This window comes from Numida meleagris, chromosome 2, assembly GCF_002078875.1.
Source record: "Numida meleagris isolate 19003 breed g44 Domestic line chromosome 2, NumMel1.0, whole genome shotgun sequence".
Taxonomy (NCBI): Eukaryota; Metazoa; Chordata; class Aves; order Galliformes; family Numididae; genus Numida; species Numida meleagris.
Genome location: NC_034410.1, coordinates 33,941,735 through 33,955,231, shown reverse-complemented (window position 1 = coordinate 33,955,231; position 13,497 = coordinate 33,941,735). Strand labels below are relative to the sequence as shown.

Genomic DNA, 13,497 nt, shown 5'->3' with positions numbered 1-13,497 from the left:
GTATTGGGTGTTCTTCAAACATTTTGTCTGGATTCTGCTACCATGAAAAACTAAGTACAGTCATGAAAAAGATCCAGGATTAAAACTTGAAAAACTTTTGAAAGCACCAAATAGGAATGTATATGCATTTTATTCCTTGCAATTGTTCTTCTTGCCTGTCCTGAACTTCCCTTCGTATGCATGTCATCTGTTTCATTTCATACGATTGCTTGGGAAATAGCTTATTTTTACACTCATTTCTGATTTGATTATTGCACTATTACGCAAAATTAAACAACTTCAGGAGATGAATTTGGGGGAGGGGTTGCAGTAATTGCAGTTCAAAGCTGTTAAAAGATTGAAATGAATCTAGAATTCTTGAGGAAACTGTAGCCCTTTATTTTTTTCTGATATTCTATTTTTTTAATCTGTGCATACTGGAAAGTAGCAATTATTGCTCAATGTTTTTAAAGGTGATGAGTTTTTGTACTCACTCAGACTTTCTCTGTTAAGCTAATGGAAACATCAGGTACTGACATGCTGAACGATTCGGACAACAGAGCGCCTATAAGTCCACTGCATTTAGCTGTAAGTATTTCAGTAGTCAGTGAGGAGACCTCTAGTTGCAAGCAGTTGCTGACATAGTTTTGATTCATTCCGGTTTTGGTTTTGGTGGGTTTTTTTGTTTTTAAGCGGGCCAATAAAATAAACCTGAAAGTACAATGCATAATCCTCCTGAATGAGCTATACAGGACAATTTTTGCCTTTCTCTTGAAATTTGCTCTGTGGAACAGCCTTCACTATGAATCTTACAACTAAGATTTATGTTAAAGTTATTAATTAAACTTCTATGAAATGTTCTTCTGCAAATAATATTTTTTTCCATCATTTATTATGAGAAATATTCATCTTTAATACTTAAAAATTTGCAAAGACAGTAGGAGAAGAGCGAATCTGTTGAAACCGTTGAGAAGTTGGGAACTGAGAAACAGCTCAATATGTAACTTTATTCTTTTCATTGGACTTCTAGCAGTGGAAAAACCTCAATGTACTTTCTGAAAATAGCCTAGGTCTCATGTAGTATGTATATTGCTATATTTATGGCAAAGGGAAAAGTAATCTCATACTGGTAAATGAAAGCAGTTAAAGAGACTGTTCCTGGAAATGAGTTTTGTATGGGAACAGGGGTTTCACATCTATGAGAAGTTCAGATTTTACTATGGAAGATATAAAACCGTAGTTGTAGTGGTAATTTTCATTACTTACTTTGATACTTGTCTTGACACATAACTACAGAATATTTTCTGTTTTGTTTTATCCATTCTTATCTTTTGCTGTTTCATTTTCTAAGTCCCTTCTATTTTTACCAATTATGGTAGCTAACCGTACTGTATTTCTTACCTACAGAATTTTACACTTTTTTTTAAATGTTTTATTGAAAACCTCATAGGCATTAGTTATGTTTGCACGTTTGTCACTTGAAATAGTCTGAGGATGATATAACTTTAGTATAAAGAATGAAACATGCAGTATTCAGAATTCTGATGGTTTTGCAAATTGGAGGCAGGGAAATTTTATGAAAATACGTTGTTGCTTATTTAAAGAATGTCATGAAAAAGCACCAACTTTCCTGCTTGAAGGTTTTTGAAATTAGTTGTAACTGTTTTGTAATGATTTATATGCTGCATCAGGAGCTCTACTGTATGTAAAAATAAAAATACTATCTTCGCTGTTTCATTTATGTTATCCTGGGAAAACTGAAGTATTTTCTTGTTCTCTTAGGCCTACCATGGCCACCATCAAGCTCTGGAAGTGCTGGTACAGTCGCTACTAGACCTTGATGTGAGGAATAATAATGGAAGGACGCCACTGGATCTTGCTGCCTTCAAGGGACATGTCGAATGTGTAGATGTGCTCATTAATCAGGGAGCATCAATCTTGGTGAAAGATTATGTTGTAAAGAGAACCCCAATACATGCAGCAGGTTTGTGCTAACTGACAAACTCTAAAATTTTGGCTTTTGAAGTGGATCTTCCTTCATCTTTGGAAGTCTCTTTATGTTCTAAGAAATGGTGCTTAGGATTGGATGATGACTTTCAGGTTAAGACTTAAGACCTCTAGATCTTTATATACCTATAGGTATAGACTATATTACTAAGGGTAACAAAGCACTTAGAGGTAGAAACCTGTATTAACCTCATAAATCATTTCAGTGGGTTGTTTGTGGATTGCTGTTCTGTGCTACTCTCTAAAAGGGTGTGTGGGATGGTTTGGGTTGGAAAGGACTTAAGATCGTTTAGTTACAGCCCTGTCCTAAGGCTAATTGTACTGAGAGGTGTCAATGATATGTTCTTGTTTCTCTCCTCATCTTTCACATAGCCCAAATTTAGATACATGATTTGTGTTGCCTGTCCTGGCAGTAAAATAGTTCTATCAGTTTGAGAAGAGACTTGAAAACTGTTTTGTTTCTCCCATGTTTTGAAATCACTCCTTAGTGCATATTTTCAAATAACATCAAACCTCTGCAATATTTTCTTACTGCCTTTCCAAGAAATCATCTATAAACTTGAAGTCTGGCAGTCATGCTTTATTCTTTTTTTTTTCATGTCTTTGAAAATAGGCATATTTGAATTGACGTTGTTAGGAGCTACATGGCTACACTTGCTAACAAATTCCATGTGTGATTGTTGCTGTATGTGTTTGCTTGTTTTAAGGCACAGGTAAAAGCTGTGCTATTTAATTGTTCCTTCTTGTGGACAATATGTAAGCATATACTCTTACAGCTAATGTGTGCAACCCCATTTGTATGTTGAACACCTGTTGGGAACTGACAGTTCCAATTGATTCTGTGTAACACTATATAATTGAGGATACCTTGTATCTGAAATCATTGAGCGTTCATATTTTTTGTTTTTAATATCAATTATATCAGTCATAAAACTGTACACTGGCTTCTCAAACTATTGAGCATCAGTATGAGCAAGTTACTGTTCTGTTTCAGCTGCATACTTGAAGACAATTCTTGTAAAACTGGTATTTTGATGATGTTTTACAGCTACAAATGGTCACTCTGAATGTTTGCGACTATTGATAGGAAATGCAGAGCCACAGAATGCAGTGGACATTCAAGATGGAAATGGACAGTAAGTTTTAGAAATACACATTGTAATATTCACAAATAACTTCATTTTATAAAAGGGGAGAAATAAATACTATTTTTCATTGGTTTTTAGTTCATTGCTTTCAAAAGAAGTGATATTTGAACTAAGACAAATGAGAGTGCGTAGTTTGGAATAAGCAGCTTTGGCAGTGAAAAATATCTTGTTCAATTGGGTATACTTTAATCAGGAATTCAGAATTAGTGGAAATAAATTACTTTTCTTGAATCTCCTGGCATTCTTGGAATGAAGGTAGTGCTTGAGAAGCTCATTGATAGTCTGAATTTTCAGTGCTCTTCAGTAGTGCCCGTTGCCAGGATAAGAGGCAGCAGGCACGAACTGAAATGCAGAAAGTTCCATCTGAACATCAGGAAGCACTTCTTTACTGTGAGGGTGACAGAGCACAGGCAGAGCTGCCCAAAAATGTTGTGTAGTCTCCGTGAACATCTTCAAAAGCGGCTTGGACATGAGCTTGGGTAGCCTGATCTGGGTGATCATTGTGTGTGTGTGTGTGTGTGTGTACAGAGGTTTTTTTATATTTCAGCTGAGCACAGTCTGTTAAATTTCCATGTAAACTACACTTTAATTTCCCTCTCTGTGTAGAACTCCTCTGATGTTGTCAGTTCTCAATGGGCACACGGACTGTGTATATTCACTTCTTAACAAAGGAGCAAATGTAGATGCCAAAGATAAGTGGGGAAGGACAGCATTACACAGAGGGGTAAGAGAATATTTCCTTTCTGTCTTCTCCAGTATTAAAGATAACTGAGTTAAAATATAGGCTTAGTTTGTAGCACTGATGAATTCCTTATTATTTTTCATAATGGCAGTCTTAGCTTTAAATCGTCTTTTTAGTTCCTTTCAAGGCTAGCTGTTGCTTGTTTGCTACTTAACCTCAAAATTCTGTTGGATTTCCTGAGGCTCTTAATGTTGCTGTAAGTTGTTGGCTGCAGAAGACCCAAAGTACAACTTCTTGTCATGGGGTGGGGAGCGTGTTAATGGATGGAAGAAAATTGTGATGAATGCCAAATAGGTTTGGGTTTTCTGTTTTTTTTGTTGTTTTTTTTAATCTTTGCCAGTTAAGATAACTGAACTAGCCCTAGAGATGAGTATTTCATTCAGTATTATTCCAAGAAATTATCCTGTCATGAATATAAAAGTTACATTGCTATTTTTCCAACAGAGTGGCTGTTTCCAAACATTAAATACAGTAACTGTGCTTATTTTATTGTTACTTAAAAATTTTAGACATTGCCTGCAGTGTTCTTAGCTTAGTTATGCACCTGGACACTACATGAATATTTGCAAACTTGTTATTTCATCTCTTTCTCTCAGGCAGTTACTGGGCATGAGGAATGTGTAGAAGCACTACTTCAACATGGTGCTAAGTCCTTATTACGAGACTGTAGGGGGCGAACCCCTATACATTTGTCAGCTGCCTGTGGACATATAGGTGTTCTAGGAGCTCTCTTGCAGTCAGCTACATCTGTGGATGCAATACCTGCAATAGCAGACAATCATGGCTATACATCACTGCACTGGGCCTGTTATAATGGTAAACATGACAGTGTGCTGGGGGGGAGGGTGATGTATCTCTCTGTAGGCATAGTGTCTCACAAAGGATTTCCTGTACTACTAAAGCTTTCTGAATCTCAATTAAGTATTCAACAATGAAATAAAAATTGAGAATCAAATGAGCCAAGGAGATAAGATGTTTATTATTATGTTGGGCATTTTGGAGGTGAAAATGTACAAGGCTGTCATGTCATTTATTTTTGGTACTTCTAGAAGAGTAATCATCACATATTTGCAAATCTTCTTGTTCAGTGAATTAAGTGTTGCCACTGTATTGCTTAAAATCATGTATCATATATCTGGAATCTGAAGTTAAATGTCAGAATGTAGATGTAACTGCCAAGGGAGTCAACAGTTAGAGGGAAAAGCTGAAGAACAAAACAATGCATTAACGTTGCTGGATGCAGTGTTATATTTATGTCAGGACCTGGAAATCATTTAATTAATGAGAACTGACTCTACTACTAACATATTTGTGGAGGTGCTAGCCATTTATGGACAACTTTCATTTTGACTAATAAAAATGTTTACATTTTATTATGTTCTGCAGTCAGTCATGTATGTGTTCTTCAAACTTGACTTCACGTTGACTGTAGTTAGTGAAGACAAGTGACAAAATGAAGTTTACGTACAAATGGCTTTGAACTCCCTATGTAGGAAACATCTTTGTAACTTAACAAAGCAAAGTTAAATTGTAGTTGAAATAGCTTCTGGGTGTAAAGAAGTACCCAGATGCTTCTGGGTATATATATAAAATATTCCATTGTTCATTTTATTCTCATAGGCTTGGAAAAAATGGTGTTCATCAGTTACAGAATGATGAAGTGTTTGGTATCAGGTTTTCACACTCTCGTACTTTGTTTCTCCTGGCAAGCACTTATTCTTTTCAATGCAAAACTTCTCTATCAAATGGGTAGACGGTTAAAATACATCTAATTGCTAATACTGGGATAGAAGTTATTAATTCTTTAAAACTATTTCAAAACTTAAAATATTGCTTAATCTAATTTAGGTAAATATTTGTTCTAAATCATAAGTACATCTTTTCCCTTTTCTTTTTTTAACACCTGTCTTTACACTTGCTTTAGGTCATGACAGTTGTGTAGAGCTCCTCTTGGAACAAGAAGTTTTCCAGAAAATGGAAGGAAATTTGTTCAGTCCATTGCATTGTGCTGTGTAAGGAAAAGCAAAATTATTCTTTATCTACTTCATCACAGTATTTAACAAAAGATTTATCATTCTGTAAATAACAGCTTGTTTGATTCTTTGTAGGATAAATGACAATGAAGGTGCTGCAGAAATGTTAATTGATACATTAGGTGCTGGTATTGTAAATTCAACAGATTCAAAGGGAAGGTAAGAGTGCATATGCATGATGGAAGAATGTATGTAGAGGCTGCATTGACTCTGCTAAATTCTATTGTTGCTGTTTGTGTATTTTTTTATGGCTACTTAGATTAATTCCTACTTATCTCTTTTGTATTTCTGAGGATTGTTTTAAATTCTGAATAAGCAAAAAATTGAGATTTCTTTTAAATCTAGTTCTGATTCAGTAAACCTAAATTGGCTTTTTGTCGTGTAGGCATGGTTAAAATTGCATCCCTTCATGGGTATTATTTTATGCATACTTTTTTCTCTGAATTAAGTTGTACCTGTACTATGAACTACACAGATAACAGAGATATGTATTTGAAACCTGAAGGTGATTTCTTGAAGGCACCAGTCACAACTCTTAATGTTACTGATCCCAACGGATTAATGGGAATGACTGCCCAGTCTTTGTACCTACAGTCAGGTCTGATCACAGTCAGTGTGTCTCTGTATAAAAGTAGGAGGCGCAGCTGAGCGTCACCGCATGATCTGTTTCAGGACTCCTCTTCACGCAGCAGCTTTTACGGATCATGTTGAGTGTCTACAGCTTCTACTCAGTCACAATGCTCAAGTAAATGCTGTAGATGCTTCTGGGAAAACACCTTTAATGATGGCTGCAGAAAACGGACAGACGAATACTGTTGGTAAAGTATCCATTTCTGTTGTTAAGTGTTTTGATCTTGGCACAGATAAAGTTGCCTTATCAGTTTTATTATTGTGGATATGTTTTGGAGAAATAACATTTTCATTTTGCACAAATGTAAACTCTTACAACTTTACAGACTGTGCTTTCAGTTAATGCAAACCTTTACTTCCTGCAGAGGTGCTGGTTAGCAGTGCTAAGGCTGACCTGACTTTGCAAGACAGGTGTAAGAACACAGCACTCCATCTGGCTTGCAGCAAGGTGCGTGCATAGTCTGACCTCACCGGAGCTTTGTGTTATCAAGCATTGTTTGCAAATAAGAACTTACTATTTTGGAAAGGCATTCAAAGCTTTTTTTGAAGATTATTTGTTATGTGACAAATGTTTGTTCTGTATTAAGGGTCATGAAACTAGTGCCTTGTTAATACTGGAGAAGATTACGGACAGAAACCTCATCAATGCCACCAATGCAGCCTTGCAAACGTATGTATCAGCAGAGAGTGTTTTTCCAGATTACATTTTGGTGTGTTTCTGCTAAAACTTTCTTATAAAGGGAAATATTTGGGGGGATTTTTCTTCCTAAATCGGTTGAATTTTGTTTGAATTGCCTAATACCAGGAGCCGAACCACCCTGAATTGAGAAGGTGTGTTGTTCAAACTTTAACTTCTAGTTTTAGCTGAGTGAAAAGGATGAGAAATAAATCTTAAAGAATTGTTATTTAGGGAATCCTACATGAGATTATTGCACTCCACTGAGATTATCTGTAAACTAATATATTTGTTTTACAAATTATTTAATTTTTCAATCAAAATTCTGTTCATTGGAGGCAAATTAAGATTTTTTTCCTCATAGCTAGCAATTGAAACTTAGCTAAGTGTGCTTGTATTATTCAGCATGCTTTCTGTTAGTAAAATATATTTATTACTGAGATGAAAGACTTTATTTTCTGTTCAATATTATTCTATCATTCTACATTATATTCTCAATATCCCAAGTTGGAAGGGACCCACAAGGATGGATCATCCAGTCCAACTCCAAGCTACACGAAGAACCACCCAAAATTCAAAACCTATGTCTGAGAGCGTTGTCCAAATGCTCCTTCAACTCCAGCAGGTTGGGGCTGTGACCACTGCCCTGAGAATGCTGTTCCGTGCCTGACCACCTTCAGTATTTTCAATGCTTCCTGAAGATCTGCCATCAAGTAGAATTAAGCCTGTTTTGTTAGCGCAATTATAGGGAGAGCTTAGAATGTGTAAGTCATACTGTGGAATGTATTTCAGAATGAGCTACTAAAATAACTCTTCTGCATTCTTTTTTTACTTTTAAAGAATGAATTTGTGTTGTAGGCAATATTTGACACCTGGTATGTAGCTAAGTTATACACATGAATTCTTAGATTGCTTTAATAACGTTGTCGCACAGACCATTTAGAATTGTAGAATCATAGAATTAGCTAGGTTGGAAAAGACCCACAAGATCACCTAGTCCAACCATCCACCTACCACCAATAACCCCACTAAACCATGTCTCTCAACTCTATATCTAAACGTTTCTTGAACACCTCCTGGGACGGTGACTCCGCCACCTCCCTGGGCAAGCCCGTTCCAGCAGCTGACCACTCTTTCAGAAAAGTAGTATTTCCTAATGTCCAGCCTAAATCTCCCCTGATGCAGCTTGAGGCCATTCCCCCTCATCCTGTCACTAGTTACAAGAGAGAAGAGGCTGAGCCCCAGCTCACTACAACCTCCCTTCAGGTAGTTATAGAGTGATAAGGTCTCCCCTGAGCCTTCTCTTCCCCAGACTGAACAATCCCAGCTCCCTCAGCTGCTCCTCATAAGGCCTGTGCTCCAGACCCCTCACCAGCTTTGTTTAGAATAAACAACAAAACTTCCAAGTAACTTGCACATTTCTCTGGCCTTGCATCCCTTCTGGAATCTGTCATGTTCAAACCCCTATGGTTTTACCAACGATTTTCAGAGATCTGCTTGAACCAAAGAGTTAAGACAGTAAGACTCCTTCCTCCACTTTCATTGTGCACTGTGGTGCGCCTTAGCGTGAAATATCCAGGAAGCAGGAAGGGGATTGACTGCCCCCATTCTGGCTTGAACAGGAAGATCTAGGGACAAAAAAAAGCAAAAAGGAGAAGGGAGCACAAGTGGGAAAGTGTGCTACCACAGGCTCATCTAGCTCCACCATGTGCCTTGGCTCATCTGGTCTGATGAGCAGATGTTGTGGGGAAAATCAGGTGTATATTTGCACCTCCATAAAATATTTGCGTACGTTTCAGCAGCTGTTCAAAATATTACTGGTGGAGCAAATGTTATTCAGTAACTAAATTGGCTTTAACCTAAACAGCTTTCATCATAAACAACATCCTTCCTGCATAGTGGCAAGATGAGCAGTTGTTGGCACTATATTAAAATGTTTTTTTACATCTTTCATTGTATCTGTGTTGTGCATTTGTTCTTGAATTTTAATACTTCAGCATAAGCACCATAGATACAGCTTCTCCTGTGTTTGCCTTCTACATTTCACTGGCTTTCAAATCACAATAGAGTTCACAGTTAATGCAGACAATTGTAAGAACCTCAAAACAAATGAAGAGCAATAGAAAGCAGAGCGGAAGGAAGCTGGTTATTGTTTCCTGCTGAGTGGTGGCAGGATTTCTTTAAACCGGTGGGAATCGATTCTGACAAACTATTGCATTTGAGAAAGGTATAATTAGAGTAGTTGAGGTAAAGTTACACTTTCCTGGACACACGAAGACACCACACAAGAGATGGTTAATAGTCTGAGGTTTTCAAAAGTATTTTCTTTTTCTCCTTGCTTTATATGTTCTAAATTTTTCATCTCTAGTCACAAAGGAATGTAGTGGTTTCTGGAAGGCAGATTGATGAAATGCTTCTGCATCTCTTGAAAGCATGGAAAGCATTTGTATGCAATAAAATAATGTACTGATATTTGTATTCTAATGATTATTTCCAGTGACACAGTAGATCTCAGATGTGACATGGTCTATTAAAACTGTTCAGTGAAGGATTTATTAACAGGAAGATATGGGTAACTCTGATTTTTTTTATTGTGATAAAGTTCACATCATTTCCAGCAGCAGGCACATCATTTCCAGCAGCTTCCATTAAAAAAAAAAATACAGCACTATTAATGTGTAGTTTCTCTGCAGCAAGAAAATAATTTTGCTAATTTTTCCCATCTTGGTTTTGTATCTCCTATATTTGGGTAATGTGTAAATAACATACAAGTAGAAATATGTCAGTAATCATTTAACTTGATGCAGCCTATCTGTCTTGTGTGGTGTATTTTGTTCTAAGGTTTATATACCACGTTGTTTGTCTTCACAGACCTCTGCACGTCGCTGCTCGAAATGGACTAACAGTTGTAGTTCAAGAACTCTTAGGAAAGGGAGCAAGTGTACTTGCTGTGGATGAAAATGGTAAGAATGAATTTGTTTCCCCATAAGCAGCTCTGCTTTTAAACTTAACTCACTGGAACACAATAACCATGTGGAAATTCCATGGGAACCTTCCAGTAGGTTCCCTCATAGAAAAAGAGGTATGTTGGTAACGGGCCATTTTAGCGGAGGGGAAAGAAAGTTTTCAGAACAATGCAGCTCATGGTATAGAAATGTTTGGTTTAAATTTACGGTCTGATAATGTATATGCTGTGAATACGCTGGCTCTGGTGTACTGGAAACAGAAAAACATAATGCTCAAAGTAAAGTAAAATGTTCAGTTGTTAAGCTGGATGGAATGGCCACCCGTTTTGTCTGGGATAGATGTATCAGTGTTAGCTTTTAAAAGCGAGAATGAATTACAGATCTCAGTTACTGGGTCTCAGGCTTCTGGCTCATGAGAGCTTTCTGTCACATATGAGTAAGAAAAAGGTAATGGAATTAGAAAAATCTCAGAATAAATCCCACACCTTGTAAGGAAAAAAGTGCATGAGACCTACTGACTTCTTATTTCCATATTTTCACATACAAAATCTATGACTCCAATATGCCTTGTAACTAAAAGCAGAAGCTGCTTTGGGGGCGGGGGGGCGGGGGTGTTTGGTGGTTGTTTTCGTGTTTCGTTACGTTTCTGTGGGGCTTTTGGTCTCTTTTGTCCAGAAAGGATGCGCCTGATTAATAGTTCTAATTAGATTTCCACTTTGGAAAGCTTGTCCTCTCTTGATGTTTGCTGTGACTCTCCTTTTTACAGGGCTTCTCAAATTGCACTGCTTAAATTGACATGGCTGATTTAAGGATCATTCCTCCCCTAAAATAGGGTAAAGGGTAACTGCTAAATGAAACTCCCTAGAATGAAAAGCTGAGAAAACATCTTGTTTTTGAGTGTTAGCTTCTCATCACAAGTGTGCCAACTGGAGACATCATTTGTATTTTTTGTGAGCTCCTCATGTTGCAGCCCGTCAGTGCCGTGCTAGGGTGGATCTTTGACATAACAGTTATTTGTACAGAAGTCACGGTTCTCTGGCAACCAGGGGATCTAACTAACATTTGCACTTCTCTTTAAATCTGCTAATATTTTAAATTTAAAGCAACTCTCGAGTGCTGCCTGATCTAGCTCCTCTTTGTGGTTCTTAGCGTTTCTTTCTAACAGCAATTACATTGCTCGTAAAATCTCAAGCAGCCTTGAGAGTATTCATAGTGAATATCTCAGGTGGATGTCCCAGCTCCAAGTGCAGTGTAGACAAAGTGATGAATACTTTGAGCTGAGAGAGAGCAAGGGAAAGCATAACAATATGGTATTTCATTCCTAGTTATGGAAGCTCAAGGTCTAAAATTGAATGTTAGTGTAAGTTCTGGGTTTTAGAGGTGTTTTTTTAACAGAAACAAATGAGTTCATCTTTTTGTTGACCTTCAGTTTTATTTTTTACATGAAGTGAGATGCTCTGTTCCAGAGGTGTATGAGTATTGTCTTACACGCCTAAAGTGCCAACTTCTTCCATTGCTTCTGCAGACCGTCACTGTTGACTCTGAGCTGTCCAGACTGTCCCTTGCTTGTTGTTTCCTTATGTTCTAGCCACAGTGAATTTCCGTCAGGGGCCTATCTGTTTAGAAATTCTGTGCAATTGTACAGTGTGGTTTAACCTCATCGTAATCATTTCTGAACCACGTCCTAAAACCTGACCTGGATTGTTTCTGCAATAAAGGTGATTCCTTAGTAGTTGCAACACTTACTGGTAAAATGGGCATTGTCTCATTTTCCACGCCTCCGAGTGTGTGGATAGAAGCCCATTGTGTGGCTTATCATAAAGCCATGCATTATTAAATGCAAACAAGTGCCTGTAAACCTGGATGCTGTGAACTGGGAGTAGTGTGGGACTCCAGGCTCTCAAATGTGCATGGCCATCAGTCTGCCTGCTCAGCAGGATTAGCTGTCTCCTGCGGTTGTGCTCATGCTGTCTGCAGTGAACAGCCATAGGGACACTTCTGGGTGAAGAAATACTCCCATGTGCTGTAGTTTCTGCAGTGACTCTCTGGTGAGCGTACTCAGTTCTGTCCCCTTGGTCAGTTGACCTGCTCACTATTTCCAGAACAAGGCTTTTCTGGCTGTTTAAAATACCCTGACATCTCTGTTCTGAAGAACACTGACTTCTGGGATGGTTTTGCAACTGAAAGCTGTAAAAACAAACAAACAAAAAACCCACAAACAACGTAAGATGTGTTTAATTTTGTGTTTTTTTTTTTTAAACAGCGTGGAACTAAGTAATACGAAATGTTTTTGCAGCTGAAAGATGACATGCTTTCAGAGGCCCTGGTACCTTATCATTTTGTTTTTCTTGGCTTCCAGGTTACACACCAGCTTTGGCCTGTGCACCCAACAAGGACGTGGCTGATTGCCTCGCGCTCATCCTGGCCACGATGATGCCTGTTTCATCAAGCAGCACATTACCTTCCCTTACATTCAATGCCATTAATCATTACACCAACACCTCTAAAACGGTCACCTTCGATTCCTTGCCAATCATGAGGAGTGATCATAGCTCTTACTGTACTTTCAACAACATTGGCAGGGAGGATGGCTACCCATATACAGAAGAAGACGAACTCAATGACTCAGATTCTGAGACCTATTGAACACTGCATTTTGTAGGGCTCAGGAGTGACCCCCTAACGCAGGAAGGTCGTCACATTTGTGCTTTTGAAAAAAGCTGTTGGAATTTGAATACAAAAAGAGGACAGACCTTTAGAAGACGCTTTTTATTGTGGTTGCATATTAAAAAAAAAATCCATGAGACTCTAGAAGGATTTTTAAGAGCATATTTTGCAGAAGAAACAGAAATTCTTGAATCAATTCTTGGAACCCGTGGCAAAAAAATTAAAGAATGTCAGAACTGCTTTATTTAACTGTTCTACCATTCTGTTTCCGGTGCCGGGAGTAACTTCTGCAGACTGGGCACCCTCCTTGATGTAAATGAACGACACTGTTGTACGACACAGAGGATGCTAGATTGAAATATTGTCAATAAAACGAAAATCATTTTGAAGGCAATAAATGCGTTTGGTACAGTAGGCATTGTTTGTGCTGCAAATTGCCAAAGGACCAAATAACTTAAAAGATTTTTTTTTTTAATTAAATACCTTTTTGTGAAAACTGGAATAGATTCTTTGAGAAGTTGTTTTAACCAAACCTTGATTACTTCTGGGAAAGAAGCTTAGATTTGGTTTTAAGTGTTGATTTTTTTTGTTGTTGTTTACCATCTAAAAGCCTTCCGACACTATTAAATGTACCATGAAAGAAAGCAGA

At 37.7% G+C, this 13,497-nt stretch overlaps 1 protein-coding gene across 1 annotated transcript in view; it reads left to right on the top strand.

Annotated features, from left to right (window-relative positions):
• ANKRD28 (ankyrin repeat domain 28) overlaps nucleotides 1–13,497 on the top strand; it is a 68,656-nt gene extending 55,159 nt beyond the window's left edge. The window contains exons 17-28 of the mRNA XM_021389026.1: nucleotides 493–567; nucleotides 1,762–1,963; nucleotides 3,035–3,122; nucleotides 3,741–3,858; nucleotides 4,473–4,692; nucleotides 5,801–5,888; nucleotides 5,985–6,068; nucleotides 6,582–6,727; nucleotides 6,905–6,987; nucleotides 7,127–7,209; nucleotides 10,087–10,178; nucleotides 12,541–13,497. Of these exons, the coding sequence (XP_021244701.1) occupies nucleotides 493–567; nucleotides 1,762–1,963; nucleotides 3,035–3,122; nucleotides 3,741–3,858; nucleotides 4,473–4,692; nucleotides 5,801–5,888; nucleotides 5,985–6,068; nucleotides 6,582–6,727; nucleotides 6,905–6,987; nucleotides 7,127–7,209; nucleotides 10,087–10,178; nucleotides 12,541–12,827 (1,566 nt within the window). The 3' untranslated portion in view covers nucleotides 12,828–13,497. The remainder of the gene's footprint in view (nucleotides 1–492; nucleotides 568–1,761; nucleotides 1,964–3,034; nucleotides 3,123–3,740; nucleotides 3,859–4,472; nucleotides 4,693–5,800; nucleotides 5,889–5,984; nucleotides 6,069–6,581; nucleotides 6,728–6,904; nucleotides 6,988–7,126; nucleotides 7,210–10,086; nucleotides 10,179–12,540) is intronic.